We start from the raw sequence: 17,059 nt of genomic DNA on the forward strand, positions 1-17,059 counted from the left end.
CAAATATAAATGTGAATCAGTTACAAAACAGATTCTTTTGAAAGTACAATATAACCACACTATTAATATAGTTGTGCCCCGATTAAAACTGTGTAAAGAGCATATATTCTGGGCTAAAGTTGTGCCAAGGAGTGATTCTCATTTTTGCTTTCAAAAATCTTGTATAAGCAAACTGGGCAGCCTCCTTTGAGCCATTCATAGCTCCTTATTTTCTAAAGAGAAGAATTAAAAATGAGTTTGTTTAAGTTGCAAGGGTCTGGGGCTTGACCTTGCTACTTTAAATTTCCTTCATCACTGAGAAATCACTTTGACTTTGTCTTCTTGGAGCACTTTAATTTGGCTTGTTCTTGGTTTGAGGCACATAATGAAAAAGATGCTGTCTGTTTGTATTATAGCAAATTTGGAAGCCACCTCAATGACAATGTTTTCCAGTTTCCCTTCTCTGCAGTTTTGTCATTAGAACCTAAGCCTGTTCTCAGTAATTCAGAACGAGGCCCGTCACATCTTACTGCCTGGGTGAGAGTCCCAGCTACCCACTTCTTCACTGTTTAACTGTGGGCAAGATTTTAAACCTTTCTCTGCCTCTCCTTTCCTAATCTGAAAAAATGATGTTATTAATAATATCTACCTCGTGTGATCATTGTGAGGATTAAATTAAGTGAAATTAGGTAAAGGATATAGCATACCGCAGCTATCTATGGAAATCCTTATGATTATTCATCATCGTGGGACAATTTTTAGGTTGTTTATACTGAGTCAGGCTCATATATATTCTTCAAAGTCTAAGTCAATTATACCCCTAGAAAAATAAATCGAGGTTCAATATCATTTTCATACAAAAGGCACTGTTTGTTTTAAAATATTAGTGTCAGGGCTAGTGGTATATATTTACTCATATTCGCCAGAAAGCCACGACAACAGTTACAAACACAAGCTTCTTCCTTGCCTTGTCAATTCAGTCTTTAAAAATGCTTTTAGAATTGGTGTCTTAAATGTTTTGGTCTTTGACCTCATGCTATCAGAGTTTTTGACTGTCTAGCAAACAGGGAGGTGATAATTGATGGCTTGGATTTGAAGATTTATGACAAGTACAGTGAAGCGAGACTTTGATGAAAATGGATAAACACAGCCCCAAAGTCTTCCTTAATGTTGTTTCAAAAGGGAGGAAGATTAATAATAAGCAGATCAATTTTTAACAAATATGTTTGCCTTTCAACACATTGAGTGTTGATTCTTCATGGAGTCATCGTGCTGTTAAAACAAGACAAGGCAACATCTTGAGAAGGCCAGAGTCAACTGGCAGAGAAAATTCACACCTACACACATACATGTGCACACCCACACATAACCAACAATCACTTTAATGATATAACAAGTGCTTTTATGGTGCCATAAACGTTGGATGTTGGGTGAAAAGACGATGACTGAGCATGTATTTATTCAATGTGGCAGTTAAGGGGAATGAGCTGTTAGAGATCCACATGGTTAGCTCTCACATACCCAATGCTGAGTCAAAAATGCGGAGGGATAGATACACATACACAGGTTCATATCATAAAAACACACAACACTGTTCATTATCCTGGATACACATATGTAAATGTAAAAAACTGGACTGGAAAGATACAGCTACATGGTCGGGCCTCGGAATGGGGTTGTCAAGGCGATTATACCTAGGCTCCATTTTCTTTTTTTTTTTTTTTTAAAGAGGAGATGTCAAAAAATGTTATCAATGGTCCATCTTGGGTAACAGAAACCCAGACATTTGTTCTACTGACCTCTGTTTTTCTATGATTTCTAAGTTCCACACAACAACAAAAATTTGGGGACCACAGTGTGGTTGAAAAGCAGCTTCTCACTTGTGCAGACACTTAGAGATTGCTGCACAAGCAGATGCCACGGTCTATTGGGCTGTCTTTTTCATCTGTTTATACCTGTGCGAAGTGTCCCCACTATGATCACACTTAATGCAGTCCAGACAGCGCCATAGCTTCATACTCCGATGCATATCCTGTCGCTTCACCAGAGGGCACAGCCAAAGCTTTTATTTGTTAAAACGTAGCCCAGAAAATGTCCTCTGAGACCCAACTGGACCCTCTTTAGCATAAATTTTCTAAATTGTTTAACATTCGCATTTGCCTTTTTGTCGCTTTCCCAGGCTGAGAATCCAAAACTCCTGAGTTCTGTCAACAGAAAAGGAGGTCTTTGGGATGCACAAGTGTTGTCCCATGCCTATAATGTGTTACTATGATCCTTTTGCTAAAGTCCCTTTCTCTGAAACCATGTCCCCTTTGGAGTGAGATTTTATCTAAGGCTATTTGCATTTATTCAAAATCAGAGACAGCTCTGAAACCAGACCCTATTTACACATAGAAAGAAGAACAGATTAAGCAAATGTTGGGGAACTTAAAAAACAAAACAAAACACATCTATTTATCTTCTTGTGTTTCTTTTTTTTTTTTTTTTTCCAGATCTGCGGTTTCCCTCCCATTGGCCTTCCAGCGGCTGCCAAGTTCCACAGGTGATTTAATGGATCAGAAGGTCAGATGTCAGGCTTCACTTGGCTGTTGGCAGACTTGTGGTCTCTATGATTAATTGTCACTTTTTGACGTTATGGGAATTATCTTCTCATTTGTGGCGTTGCTGCTGTTGTTGTTTTACATAGTTTTGAATGCTAGGTATTCAGAGAAATATAAAACAATAAGTGGGCTAAAAAAAAAAAGCATGATGGAGAAAAGGAATGCTGCAAATTCACTTGGGAGAAGAAGAGTAAAAATAGGACAGGGAGAGAAAGGAGCCAGCCCATTTTTCATTTGTTTTGTGGGGAAACTGTGCTCGCTGAAGATCCAACAGTCCTCTCCATTCTCTTTTCCTGGAGTTTTAAAAAAAAAAAAAAAAAAAAAAGGCCTAAGAATTAGATCACCCATGGGTTAGAGCAAGTCGGGCAGGACATATAAGCACCTGTGTATTGAAGACTCCCTGTTTTTACTGACAAGCCTCTTGCATTCTCCCTGTCGTCACCAGAGGTTTGGCAATATCAAGCAGCCAGTTTGGAACACGAGGTTATAATTCGGAACTCAGTTTGTTTACATTATTATAACAACAGTTTCAGTTTGTCTGTGCAGTTCAGGTTGTGTCAGCACTTTCCTTTCTATGTTTATTATTTTTAGCAGTTTAAAAGCTACCCGTGAAAAAAATGGCTTTCTGGCTGTAAGGTGACATTCCGGCTGGGCCACAGTCTGGTGGAGTCTATAGAAATGCTCACTGGCTGGGGGAGTCCGGTCTTTTGAATGCTGTCTTTGTGCCTTGCTTTGCCCAGGGCCTCTGGCCTATTGTCTAGGTGCCTCAGTTAGGGGTGGCGCTATCTGATTGTAACCAGTACTAATATTACAGCGCTCAGTGCCCAGGCCCTCCCTGGGGGCCCCCAGTCTGGCTGCCTCTGTCGCCCAGCCTTCTCTCTAGGGGACCAGTCACAGCTCTCATATCAGAAAACCCTATTTGTAATTTATAGAATGTTCAAGGGAAAAGTATCAGTAAAGATTGTCTGGACCTGTGGTTCTCTAACTTTTTTTTTTTTACAAAGCACCCTTTTCCAAAATGAAATCTTTCAGTGAACCCCAATTTGTAAGACATGGAAAAGTACAGCTGTTCTGTTTGAAGATGAGAAGGGTGCCGTAAACCCCACTCTTCAGCCTCCTCTTCACACACCCCCCAAACAAGGTGACATCTCAGGTCGCTCCCCCCTCCCAGGAAACCTACCACTCCTCAGAATACTTGCACGTTATTCTTGCAGGGCAGTTCCCTCGATTTACAGATAAAGAAACTAAGAGGTGACTTTTAGAGATGCTTAAAACACCAGGCATTAGACACTAGAGTTCTCACTTCAATAATACGTTTGTATATAGTTCTAGAAAAGGCACAACTAATCTGTGGTGATAGTAATCAAAATAGTGGTTACTGGATTGATGGGAAAAGGGGGCACGAGGGAATTTTCTGGAGTGATGAAAATGTGTATCTTTATAGAAGTGTGGGCTACATGGCATTTGTCGAGATTCATCTGTGCTTTTTACTAGATATAACTTATACCTCCATTAAAAAATAAAAACAAGGAGGGAAGTAAAGCAAAAGAAAAATCTAGGCATTTAATGAATGAAACTACTGATGAACTTCCTTAAATACTGAAAAAACTGATGAACTTCCTTAAAGCTATGTGGCCTATTCAGTGGGGTCTAAGGTCAGTCTGCAAAGTTGCAGAAAATAGGAGACCGTGGTGCTCTTTGTTCAATAATCACCTGACATGGTGTTCTTTGTTCAGTAATCACCAAAACCAGAAAAAAAAATTATCAGAGAATTCCAGACACTAGAACCACTGAATACCTTTTGGGGTCTTCTCGCCTGTAATGTGGCTAAAAGATAACACCTGGGAGTTCTGGGAGTGAAAATCTCACGCGTTACTTGGACATGTACTGTTGATAATGCTCGGGAAATTCTTCAGAATTTTGTAATCCTCTGCTAACTCATCTGAGTGCTTTTCCATGACCTATAAAATGCAAGATTCCTTATTATACATCTTAGCAGAGTGGACCTTCTGGTGACTGAGGTGGGAAGACGGGCTTAAGTGACCTCTGTAAAATAAGCTACTGACGGATTCAGACTTTTTGCTTTTGGCCATGTCAAGTACTCGTGTCAAGCAAATGATTGGCTGTGTACCCGTATCCTTGCCATAAGGCATTTGGACCCTCTGAAAAGCACTTTATACCCCCTGAAATACTTGGAACCAACCCTATTTAAATTTTTCTATTTGTGCATTTTAGAAATCAGGCAATAACATGGGAGGTAATTGTTTTGGTTGAAATGCAGCTCAGCTAACGACATAGACTGGGAAGTAGGACCCAGCAGCCAATTCTGCTTTTTAGAGCCTGGTGAGGAAACTGGGGCTGGGAAGAGCAAAGAAAATGTTTTTTAAAGGAAATAATGACGGTGTAAGGAAAAGTCAAGAGAGGGTCCCATAGAGCTAGAACAGGAAGGATTTAAAGCTGCTCAAGTGTTCCCGTTTTTTGAGGCTGTTAGTTTGCTTCAGAAAGGACAAACTGTCCACTAATTGAGTGATTTCCAAACAAAGGGCCAAGGCCTATTTAATTTACCACATGGATCCACAATGACAAAAATTTAGTTCACTAATGAAGCTATGGCAAAACTTCCGCAAAGAAAGAACATTTTCAATAACCAGGACATTTTTTAATTCACACATAGCGTGCTTTGCCTGCATGTACATACAAATTTCATAATCAAATTAAATTCAATTTAGCTAGAGATTTTTATCCAGCCAAAGCAGTTTAATGTTCCTAAGAGCAGAAATGAAAGTACACAATGTAAGAGTTTGAGCAGAATTTACTTTTCTGCAAAATCTGCTTTTTTGCAATTCTGTATGCATCTGAAAGGAACTGTTTCTTCAAGTCATTATGAGGCAACCTATCCAAACAGAAAGCACCAAAACAGAAATCGTATGTCTTCTCCGTTTTGGTGACTTAGAGCAAGTGATTTTCCTGGAGCCAACGCTCTTGAAATGTATGTGTATGTACATATGTATGCATGCATATATATATATGTATTTGTTTTTTTACTTATAGGTCATAAGTGATCTTATGAAAGTGCAGCATGTGTAGTCATAATTCTGTTATTCACAAGAATGACAGTGAGAGTAAAATGTCAATAATTGAAGCCCAATCTATTTTTTTTCCCCACTGATTTTTTTTAAATCAGCAACCTGAATCTTTTCAACCACTAAACTGCTTATAAGGGCTGTTAATAAGTTGGAAAATACCCTGATTTGAGTTTTATTTCCTTTTCCTTACCACAACTATTCCTGCATTGGTGCTACTGCACTCATAACAACTACTAAATAATGAAATAAATAACGAAATAAATAGGTGAGATGAAAGAAAAATAACAAACATTTAAATGTGGGAATTCTTCTTCTCAGTTTTCAGGTAAGGAAACAGTAAAATAGTCAGGAGCAATGCCTAAATGACAGTATCACTGTCACAGAGGCAGATGTCTCTATCTATAAGTCTCTGCCTTAAGAAGAGAAGCAATGGATCCAAACTAATCGATATATTACATTTGCTGGATTGGAGAAATAGCTAAATTTGTGGAGAGAATAAACTAGTATTTGGAGCCCATTTCAGAAAACCATAAGTAACAGTAATAAACTTACAAAGGTTCATTTTTCTCTCCAGGGCAGTGGATGGGGTGGTTCTGTGATCATCAGGGACTCAAATACCTTCTATGTTTCTGCATTTCTATTCTTAACATGTGACTTTATCCTCAAGGTTATCTCTTGGTTCAAGATGACTGCTGGAGCTCAAGCCCTCACATGTAAATTCTAGGCATAGGGAAGCTGGAAAGGGGTGGGTAAAGGAGGGTAAAAAGCACCCATTCCCATCTATGTTTTTCCTCTTTAGAAGATCTTACCAGAATTCCCACCCAACAAATTCTACCTATAATCTTCCACCAACTCCTAGTTGCAAAAGAAGCTGGAAAATGTAGCTGGGTACCCTTGAATCCAGACATAAAGGGAGATGTGGTTATATAGAAATTTTGTGGCGGCACCTGGCATATCTGGTCACAATCAGGCAGCTATTAGAGACTCTTCAGTCATGGAGATGAATGATCAGGGTGTGCTTTAGAGCACCTGCTGTTGTAGCCAACTGCATAATGAATAAAAGGAGCAGGAAAAGGTAGACCTGAGGACTCCAGTTTGTGATGGTGAGATTTGTATTAGTGAGGTGGCATCAGGGACAGGAGAGAAGAGATGAGTATGATAGAGCTTTGTGAAGAATGAATTGACGAAGGAAAACGTATGCATTCGTTAGCTGTGCAATACAAAACTAGGCAACTCAAATATATGCATATGTATATTCGTGTATTCCGGAAAGACATTTAGCTACACTTCTAGTAAAGAGGATCTGGATAAATTAAAAAGTTACTTTTTTTTTTCACATAGAAAATTGGCTGGGAATTACATGATGCAGTCTATTGGCAATACATAATACATAGATAAATACATGCATGCATATACACACCACAAACAACATAAAACTTTTCTAGGGCTCCATACTATCAACAGCAATGATTTTCAAACTTTAGCATCCCTAAAAAAAGGAAAACAAAAAAGAAGCTAAGCTAAATTATAGACTTTTAAAGGGAATGAAAGGAAAAAGAGTTGTAAAAATAACTAAGACATTATCATAAGAAGCCAAGCTAGAGGAAGTTGGAAAGTCAGGATGGGGAAATAACCAATTTTTCTTTCTTCTGTTCTTTCTTCCTTCACTGCTCTCTTTTTTCCTTTCTTTTTTTGTCCTTTTCTTTCTTCTCTCTTTCTTTCTTTCTTTCTTTCTCTGTCTCTCTCTTTCTCTCTTTCTTTCTTTTTTACTTTCCTTCCCCCCCCTCTCTTTCTCTCTCTTCATCTCTCCTTTCCTCTCTCCCATCCTCCCTCCTTCCCTCTTTCTTTCTCCATCTCCACCCCCCCATTCCTTCTTTCTTTAATTTAATTTTAGAAGTAGAATTATGAGTTTGGTAATCATACTTTCATAGACTTTTCATTATGAACTCCTAAATGAGAAAGAATTCAGTCCTCAAGTCATCACATCCCTTTTGTTCAGTTAGAGGGCAGCAGATAATGTCTTGCTATTTTGCAGATGACAAAATCACAGCTCATCTGTGGTGCTAATGGGATGGAGCTAGAGGTACCTGGCCCAGCTGTTTTAGAACTCCTTGCATCCATGGTATACCATACACCCACCTATGCACTCACCCCTTGTATGTGTAATCCACAGGGCTGGTCAAAAATGGCCAAGTTTGTCAGTACAATTTTCTTGGTACTATGTGTTTCACACCCTTGGCTACAAGGCAAAATCAATTTTTCACTTTAGCTTTGAAAATCAGATCATGTTAAATAAGCATAACTTGAGTTTATGATTTTTAACCCCCTCTGGTTGCATTTTGTAAATCTAATGCAGGTCCTAGTTTTTCTCTCCAAATGTTGTAAAGGGCAGGTTTGACTGGCATTGGCTGCTTGCTGCTCCAGTTGTCTTCTCAGAAAGCTTGCTGAGGCAAGCACTATAATTTCTGCTATAACATCCTAGACAAAGTCTCTCATTAAAAAGTAAATGCCTATATACTTACATAGTAAAAAGGGTAAAAACATGCATGAGAAAAACACACACCAACTGTTAAATAGTGGCTAGCTCGGCAAGAGAAGAGGGAAAGCGTAGAGGTAGGGAGATGGGTCATTAGTGTTGTTGCTTTTTTTCTTATAAAGAGAAATGAAGCAAATAGATCAAATCTGAATGGTAGGTACGTGGGTGCTGTGATATTGTTTTATATATCCTTTGAATGGGTGTAAATTTTCATAATTTAATTTTTAAGTAAGCAAATGCCCTTCAGATAGGCAAAGTGATTTGAGTCATTGAAATTCTTCATCCGTAATAATCTACTTACAAATTACATATCATACTTCTGTGTCTTTGCATATGCTACTTCCTCTCCCTGCCCCCCAGGTGTCTTTACTGTTCCCCAGATAACCTCTTCACCTTTCCAGACTCAACGGAGGTATCATATCCTCTAGAAAGACTTGCCTGATTCCCTGCCCCAAATTCATATTTGGATTTGGAGGCCCTGCTCATCTCTCAAAGAACATCAGGCATTTGTGTGTCATGGAAGGTATCACACTGTTGTATAAATATTTGTTGGTTTCTCTGTCTTCCGGGACTATCACGTCTACCTGGTCTGCAGTACACCAGTGGGCACCATTTAAACACCGTCCAACGTGCACTTATACGGGGCAGTCCTGCCTCCTTCCCACCAGAGACCATTTTTATACCTCAATGTAGAATATCTATCCTAGTTCAAGTGCTGGAATTGGCACATATTTACATTAACAAACACTTGTTTAATAAATGAAAAAGTGAGCACTCAACCAAACCCTAGTTTCCTTGATGAAGAATTCTCTAGACAAGTGGTTCTCAAAGTGTGGTCCCTGGACCAGCAGCATCTGCATTACTTGGGAACTTGTTAAGATGCAGAGTCTCAGGCCCCACCCCACGCCTTCTAAATCAGAAACTCGAGGTGGAATCCCGGAAACTGTTTAACAAGCCCTCCAGATGATTCTGATGCATACTTAACTTTACAATACACTAACTTAACTAATCAAAACTAAAAGCAAAGATTTCATCGTACTTCGGTTGAGTCTGGAAAGGCGAAGAGTAGTAATCTAGGGAACAGTTAGGATAGAGAGGGACAGACAGAGAAGGTAGCATATGCAAACACTTAGAAGCATGATATGTAATTTGTAAGTAGATTTTTATGGATGGAGTAAAGAATTCAGGCCGGCAGGAAAAAAGAGCTGGTAATCAGGAGTCAGATCAGGGAAGTCTGTCTAAGGTGTTTGGATTTTGACCTGACAGCAGTAGGAAGCCATTTTAAAAATATAAACAAAATAGTGATTTGATCCAGTTTTGTATTTTAGAAAGAGTCCTGTGGCAAGAATGTGACAGATGGGATGGAGGAGAGATTGGCCACTGTGGGCCAAGTAAGCAGCTATTCCTAAATACATCCATTAGATGTAGGAAAATGAGGGGAGTCCTTTAGCATTTACTTGGGTGAACAGAATAGTTCATCAAAAAATATCTCCTTCATGAAATGGAAAATTACCTAGGTTATTTTAAATACAAATTTTTGCAATTGTTGATTTCTGTATTGTGTTGACTTATTTCATGAATACCCTTTTTGGCAACCATTTGAGAAGACCACATTGATGAGACAGCTTTTTCTTGAAGTGTGAAGAGATCATACCAAGGCATAATAATTTCTGGTTTGGGATTCTCCTTCTTGTTAATAATAGATGGAATAGTTACCAGCTCCCTTTATGCAAATATGTTGTCAAATAAGTATTTTTTTAAGCTTTTCTCTGTGTAAAACACCATGCTATGCCAAAGGGAGGTCCAAAAATACAGCCAATTATACTTCCCCAAAGAAACTTAAAATTAACAGGAGTCAAGATACATATTCAGGAAAAGGTAAACAATAATTTTAATTATTCATTACTATTTATGTTTTCGGCAAAATTAATGGGGCAGAGTATATATTCAAGATGTTAAGAAGAGGAAGAGATGAAGGTGGTTGCAGTGACCTATGAAACTTTTACTGAAGGGATTAGAATTTGAATCAGTTCTAGAAGAATAAGCAGAATTTGACTTTTATAGAAGAGGAGAAAGGGAGAGGGAATTTTAATAGTTCTGAAACCTTTTTCAACATTGAGTAGATTTTTTTTCTGTGTTTTTATTGTCGTTGTTGGCAATGAATGGTTTCATTTCTGGATAGTTGCTGTGTTAAGGTTTAATAAATGTCTGAACAGTTTTTTTATTTCTACTTTAAACATGTGATACACTAACATATCTTTGAAGTTGAAATTAATCAATAAGAAAAATCTAACAAAGATACACATGGCACAAGAGTGCAGTTCTTTCCGACTCAGAGGCCACTATTAGCATGCGGGCAATGCCTCTGTTCAGCATTGTATTTTATAGATATCTTTATTATAGGCTTATTATGTAGTAAATACTTAGGTGCCTATCTCTCCCCACTCAACTGAGCCTGGCTGAGCCAAAGGCTGCAATTATTCATCTTCTCACCCCTCATCCCCCTCGCCCAACTGCCAGCAATTAGCAAAGTATTTGACACAGGGTATGTGCATGGCACTCAATTTATCTGGTGAAAAATCATCTGCCTATAAAGAGAGGCAGAAAAATCACACATAAAAAAGATCATACATAAGCTTCGTTTATGTTTCTACTTAGTCTACTTTTTTTTTTTTTGAAATTACCTATACCAAGGAATTTAGTATCAGCACCAAATATATGGCAGCAGACATAGTTGAAATTGAAAAACAATTGAGATGATGAAAGGATCTGTGAATTTTTGTCTTTGCTATAAATGTAAATTATTTTTATACTTGTCATATATGGAATGAGAGAGATATGTTCCACTTTAAGCAAATCTTGCATGGGAGCATTTGTATTTACAGAACAGATAAATTGAATAGCAAATATTTATTTAGCAAAATCCTTCTTTGCATAAGGATTCTGCTTTAAGTAACAAGTCACTGAGTAAACTTAGATGTGGTTTGAACCCAGCTTTATCAGAGACCCATCTGGGGGGTGAAGAAGGTCATTTGTAGAGATATTTTAGGAAAAAGTAGCTAAATATACACTTGAAAGAACTAGTAGATAGTAATTTTGATCCACTGTAAAATTCTAAAATCATTTGGTGATAGACTCTCAGATTTAATTTCTAAATCTTCCTATTTAGATAAATTTCTACAATTGGTACTGACTTCTGGAGTATTCTAGCAAAGGTCCTAAAGGTGTGTCTGCCCTTGCTTGTGTCCGCTATTGGTTTCTGGTCACAGAATTATGGAATCCTGGAGATAGAAGATATCCTAGATATGATCTCCTTTCCTACTCAATGTGTGGATTATGGCCAGTAGTGTTGGCACCACCTGGGAGTTTATTAGAAATGTGGAATCTCAGGGTCCTCTCTAGATCTAGTGAGTCAGACTCTGCACTTTAACAAGGTCCCCCCAGGTGATTCTTATGATAAAATGGAAGAAGGCTGAACCCATGCTCAGTACCCTTGCACTCCAAGTGGCTAGCTGTAGTGTATGGTTTTTGTTGTTGCCAGCCTAAGGACATTCGAAAACAAAACAGTACTATTAACAACTCCTATCTTGGCTTGGGGAGCAGTTGCCATTTTAAAGGGCAGAAATTCTGTTCCCAGGAAACAAAGATAGAAGATGTTCCAAAAAATATATGATTAGGAACTGTGGTTGCCTGGGGCCTGAGTTTGTTAGAACAAGTCAACTTGTTGAGGAAAACATGATGATAACTTTATTGTGGGCCACGAAATCTTGGACACCGATAGGACTACTTCTAAAAGTTTTTGGTGGAGTAGGAAATGCAGTGAATGGGAGACGGTGGGCATGAATGAAATGCTCGTGAGAAAAATGCACTTAATGGCTAAGTTCACGCTAGAGTTCCGTATCTGTACCAATCTGGGACTGACTCATTAAATACAGCACCCAGAGGTGCTGGATATTAGGAAAAGGTGATGGAGGTGAGGACTTTGATCTTTTCTGTAACAGATTAGATGCAGGACAAATGAACGTGAGTCTATACCCAAGTCTATACCCACATATTGTTCAGCACAGAAGATACAAGCTCCTATAACAAGAAAGATCTTTCAGTAGAATGTTCTAGGTGAGTCAAAACCTTGATAATGACAATGGAACAGAAAAATAATCACAATAATATTCCTTTGCACCTGGGTAACTATACCCTGAAGCAAGTATAATAGCTTTCATGTTCAAAATGTAAAACGGAAGAGAGATTCTGATGCTCCCAAGATCTGAGGCCTTCCTGGAGCTCCAGGTAAAGGAAGGAACTTCAAGAGTTGCTCTAAAAAAGACTTTATATACTTTAATTACCCTTACAAGGGTCATAAGACAGTGGGAGCTGGATCAGGCCCAAGGTAAATGCAATAAACTCTTTGTTATTTGATGCATGTAGATTAGATTAAGAAAAAAATAAATAAAATAAGATAAAATAAAACTTAACCCATTTATCTACTTTCCCAGGAACTTTTTTAAATCTCTGTTTGAATCTGTGGAAACTATTGTTTTGATTTGAAAAGGTAAAAAGGTTTAAGTTTCTAACACCGGGTTTTTTTCCTGGCTAAGTAATTAAGAGGACAAAGTGAAATATGTAGTTTTATCATTGTTTCTCTCTAAATCGATTACTTTACAAAAGTTCATTTTTTTCTCCAAATTCACCTCTAGATTCTTACTTTATAAATATGTTTTAAAGTATATTCAGTTGTAATCTGTCATAGACTTTTGAAACTTTTATTTTTCCTGCCCTTACACTAAAAATATAAAGTGAGTCAAAATGCAAGTCACATATATAATTTAAAATTTTCTAGTAACCATATTAAAAAGAAAAACCAACAGATGAAATTTATTTTATGATTGCATTTTGTTTAACTTAACATCCAAAATATTATTCCAACAAGTACCAATATAAAACTTATTGAGATATTTTACATTCTTTTTCATGCTAAGTCTTCAAAATCCTGTGTGTATTGTATACCTAGAGTATATCTCACTTCAAACTAGCTACATGTCAAGTGCTGAATAGCCAGCCACATGTGGCTATTGGCTTAGAAGAATCTGATGAAAACTATAGACCTTCCTCCCAAAAAGATTCACATTAGCACACAATGCTGCATAAATTTTCAGGGGATTTGTGAACTCCTAGAAGCCATCTTGGACCTCCTGATGTATAATAATCCCAAACTGCCATAATGCTATCACTAGTCTCACAATTTTTCTTAATATTGACCTTTAGGGGATACATAAATTATTTAAAAAGGAAACTTTATGTCATTTCTATAAATGAAAAATAAGTGTCATTTGCCAAAACTGAAAGATACCTGTAAAAAATATATTTAGCTATTAAAACTTTTTAATTGTTCATAGATGGACCTACCTCCTAAACTCATCTTTCATATCACTCCTTGGAGCACTCTACCTAGGTCTATAGGAATCAGAGGAAGAAGCCCTGCTCTTTGCTCTGATAGGGCGTGGCAATAAATGGAATCTCTGGGAACGTGCTATTAGATCATCATGGTAACATAACCGGTTGAGCTATTCAGCCTATACTATGGAATGGGGCTTGGGGCATGAAACTGGGTAGAGTCATTCATTCACTTGTCATGATTGATGGACTATAGAGTTGTTTCTTTTCTTCTACTGATGATTCTCCCCCAGGCCCCATTTGCCAGAAGACAGACCTGAAACTCTGACCTCTTGGCAGAAGTGGGACCAAGAAGGTTGGGGTGAGAGAAGGAGACCCGGGCTGGTGGCTTAGACAAGCTCTGCTCCACCCCTTAAAGAGATGGGCTTTTTCTCTCATCATCTTTGCTAGCTCCTTCCTGTTGCAGTCCATTTGGTGAGACCCAATGTACAGAGGGGAAAGGAAACCGGTAACTGGCCAGTTGACTTTCCTGCAGCATAGACCTCAAGACCAGGTTGCAAATTCAAATGCCAGCAAACGCTGGGCAGGTAACTTAAGTGAGTCACTCCTTACAGAATTAAACATTTAAGCTTTTCAGTGAAATCCTTGTTTTCTCAAATGTTGACTCTCTTTTTTTATTATTATGATTATGATTATGATTATTATTATTATTATTACTATTTTATTTAACACTAGATACACCAATCAGAACACTGATGCAGGGTGGATTAGACCAACAAGATGATAATTAGGTCTTCAGACAAAATATCAGTGGTGGTTCTCAATCAGGAACTGTTCCATGCATTTTGTTGATGTCACAGTGATGTGAGGGCTGGGATGCCACTAGCCTTTAGGACCTGATTCAGTACAAGGGACAGTCCTGCTCCCAAGATTTGTCCTGTCCCAAATGCTGTAACACCCCAGTTGAGAAACACTGAAAGAATCATGGGAGTTCTCCAGGTCCCCAGGTGGTGTTGTCAGTTTAAACTCAGGTTTGGGGCTAAAGCCCTGTTGGGTAATGAGGAGAAAATGCATTTTCCTAGAGCATCTCTTTCCTTTTGGGTGGTCAGGTGTGGCAGACACCACAGGTTTCAAGGTTTTGAGGTTTCTGATCATCTTTGGCATATCTCACATCATATCTGCAAAGCTTTGCAAAAAGACTTAGAGAAAGACTTCATTTCCCCTTTTCTGGCTTTAGTAAGCTTACACTCTTCAGAGGGTTTTAACTTTATTATGAAAAATAAAGTTCATAACTTTATTTCTACGAAATGACTTTCAAACAGAGTGACCCCCAACGAGACGACTCGAGTCAAGGTGTACGACAGAGAAAAGTCTGTGTTGCAAAAATCCCATAATAGGGGGTTCAGCCGAACTCTTTGTTCGCCCATCCCCAACAGGAGTCATGCTACAGGTATGACCTCCTGGGAAGGGCACATCCTTGCTCTACTTGTTTGAACAAATTGAGTTTACCATAATGCTCTGTTCTACAACGATACCAGTGCAGCTGAGATGTTTACTGGGTTTTGTTCAGTGATGATCTCTTTCCTTGAACTACAGAGTGTCTATATGATCCATTCTCTGAATTTCATATGATTGATGGAGTGTTTTGTGCCGTCCCCTCACCTAGACATCTAGTTATCAATTGATTGAGCAATATATTCATAACTTTTTATGTGATATAACATGCATATGCTAAATGTGTAAGACTGATGAGTTTTTTATATAGGTGAACACCCATATAACCACTGCTTAAAAGGAGCAATAAAACATTCCCAGCATTCTACAAGATTCTCTCAGGCCCCCTGCCTCCCCATCAGAACCTGACCCTTACTCCAAGAGTTACCACTATTCTGACTTCCATCAGCATTGATACAGTTTTATGCCTGCTCTTGAACTTATTATATGTGAAATTACCTAATATGTACTTATTTGTATTTGATGCTTAATATAGCATCTGAGAGATTCACACATATAAGTATGTTCCTTTTTAGTAAATAGGGTCCTGGCAGTTTCTGCCTTTTGAAAAACAACTTGCTGTGAGTGTCCCAAGCAGACATTTTCATTCCTAATAAAGGATCTACTACCCGCGGCTGCTACCTATGTTAACCCTTACCGGATCACTACTCGTCTAAGTCAAGTCAGTTCTGATAATGTCTGAAACCTTCTCCCTCAAGCACAGCTGAGGCAGCCATGGTGTATATTTAACAAACACTCAGGTAACATGTATGTCTTTCCATTTTCCAGGCAGTATTCTAACTACATTACACATAACAACTCATTTAATTCTCACAACCACCCTAGAGTTGGATGGTATTAGTTCCATTTTACAGATAAGGAAACTGAGGCACTCAGAGAATAAGTAACTTGCTCAAGTCACAGATGGGATTTGAACCCACACATTCATTCTTGTAAACAGTATCCTGTGCTGCTTCTTCACACTTGTGAAATATCCATCAGAAACTCCGAGAAACAAAGTTCATCCAGCACACATTTATTGAGCAACTGCCTGGTGGATGAGTCAGCAACACCTTTGCCCCAGGAACTCTTAACCTATTTGTGGAGACAGAAAAATATGTTTGTAATGCAGTGTTAACCAGAGGAGGAAAGTAACTAACTGCCTGAGGAAGTAAAGGAAGGGCTTCGCCTTATTAAAGACAGGCTCAGCCTTTTGAGACAAGGAGTGAACAGCTTTCAGAGTTGTGAGGAGGCAGAGCTCGTTTGGGAGCTGTCAAGTGTGCTTGGGGGTGGGAGGTGTTTAGGTGTGCTGAGGAGAATGTGAATGTGGGAGACAGGATGGCTGAATTGGAGGGTCTTGTATGCAGGCTGACATTATTAAGTCTTTATCTTATACCCAGGGGGAAGCCATCAAATTGTTAGAGAGGAGAGGTGATAAACCATCTTGATTGCTATAATCCAAGAGAGGATGAAAGTTGGCAGTACAGGGTGTTTGGAATCTAGGAGTACCAGGTGGATTGACAATAAAATATAGAGTGTGAAGCATAGCATGTGGGAGGGGACAGGCGGGGGCAGGGCCAGATAGGTAAGAGCGAAAGGGAGCGAAGGAGGAAGAAATGGGAAGAAAGAGAGGAGAGAGAGAGAGAATGGTGACTGCTGAAAGGAAGGGAGGGAAACGCGGAGGGAAGGAGGCAATGAGGGAGGACAGGATGAGAGGAGGAAAGAAAAAATATGCCAGTGCCTTAAAAAAAAACCTCATGGTAAAATGTTAGTAGCAAAATCCCCATATGACTGAGGCTTTTTGAAGTTTTTGCTCAGCCAGCTTTTGTTTTGGTGGTTCACCAGCAGTTATTTTCATGGCTCTGTAATAGCCCATTAAGATTATTTCTATTTCAAGATAATTTGTCAGGCTTATGTAAGACTTCATTTAGGGGATATTGCCTTGGCATGCATACAGCTTCCAGACCTTACAC

The 17,059-nt window shown here is 38.6% G+C and overlaps 1 protein-coding gene across 18 annotated transcripts in view; it reads left to right on the forward strand.

Annotated features, from left to right (window-relative positions):
• THRB (thyroid hormone receptor beta) overlaps positions 1-17,059 on the forward strand; it is a 335,981-nt gene that overhangs the window by 154,544 nt on the left and 164,378 nt on the right. For 10 of the 18 annotated variants that reach the window (XM_033132157.1, XM_033132156.1, XM_033132154.1 and 7 more), the window contains exon 2: positions 2,472-2,541. Coding sequence is in view for 1 of the 18 variants with exons in the window: in XM_033132150.1 (XP_032988041.1) it covers positions 2,472-2,521 (50 nt within the window). In the remaining 17 variants the exon portion in view is untranslated. The remainder of the gene's footprint in view (positions 1-2,471; positions 2,542-17,059) is intronic. The other 8 variants (XM_033132173.1, XM_033132161.1, XM_033132159.1 and 5 more) reach the window with 1 other exon arrangement.

This window comes from Rhinolophus ferrumequinum, chromosome 17 (genome assembly GCF_004115265.2).
Source record: "Rhinolophus ferrumequinum isolate MPI-CBG mRhiFer1 chromosome 17, mRhiFer1_v1.p, whole genome shotgun sequence".
Taxonomy (NCBI): Eukaryota; Metazoa; Chordata; class Mammalia; order Chiroptera; family Rhinolophidae; genus Rhinolophus; species Rhinolophus ferrumequinum.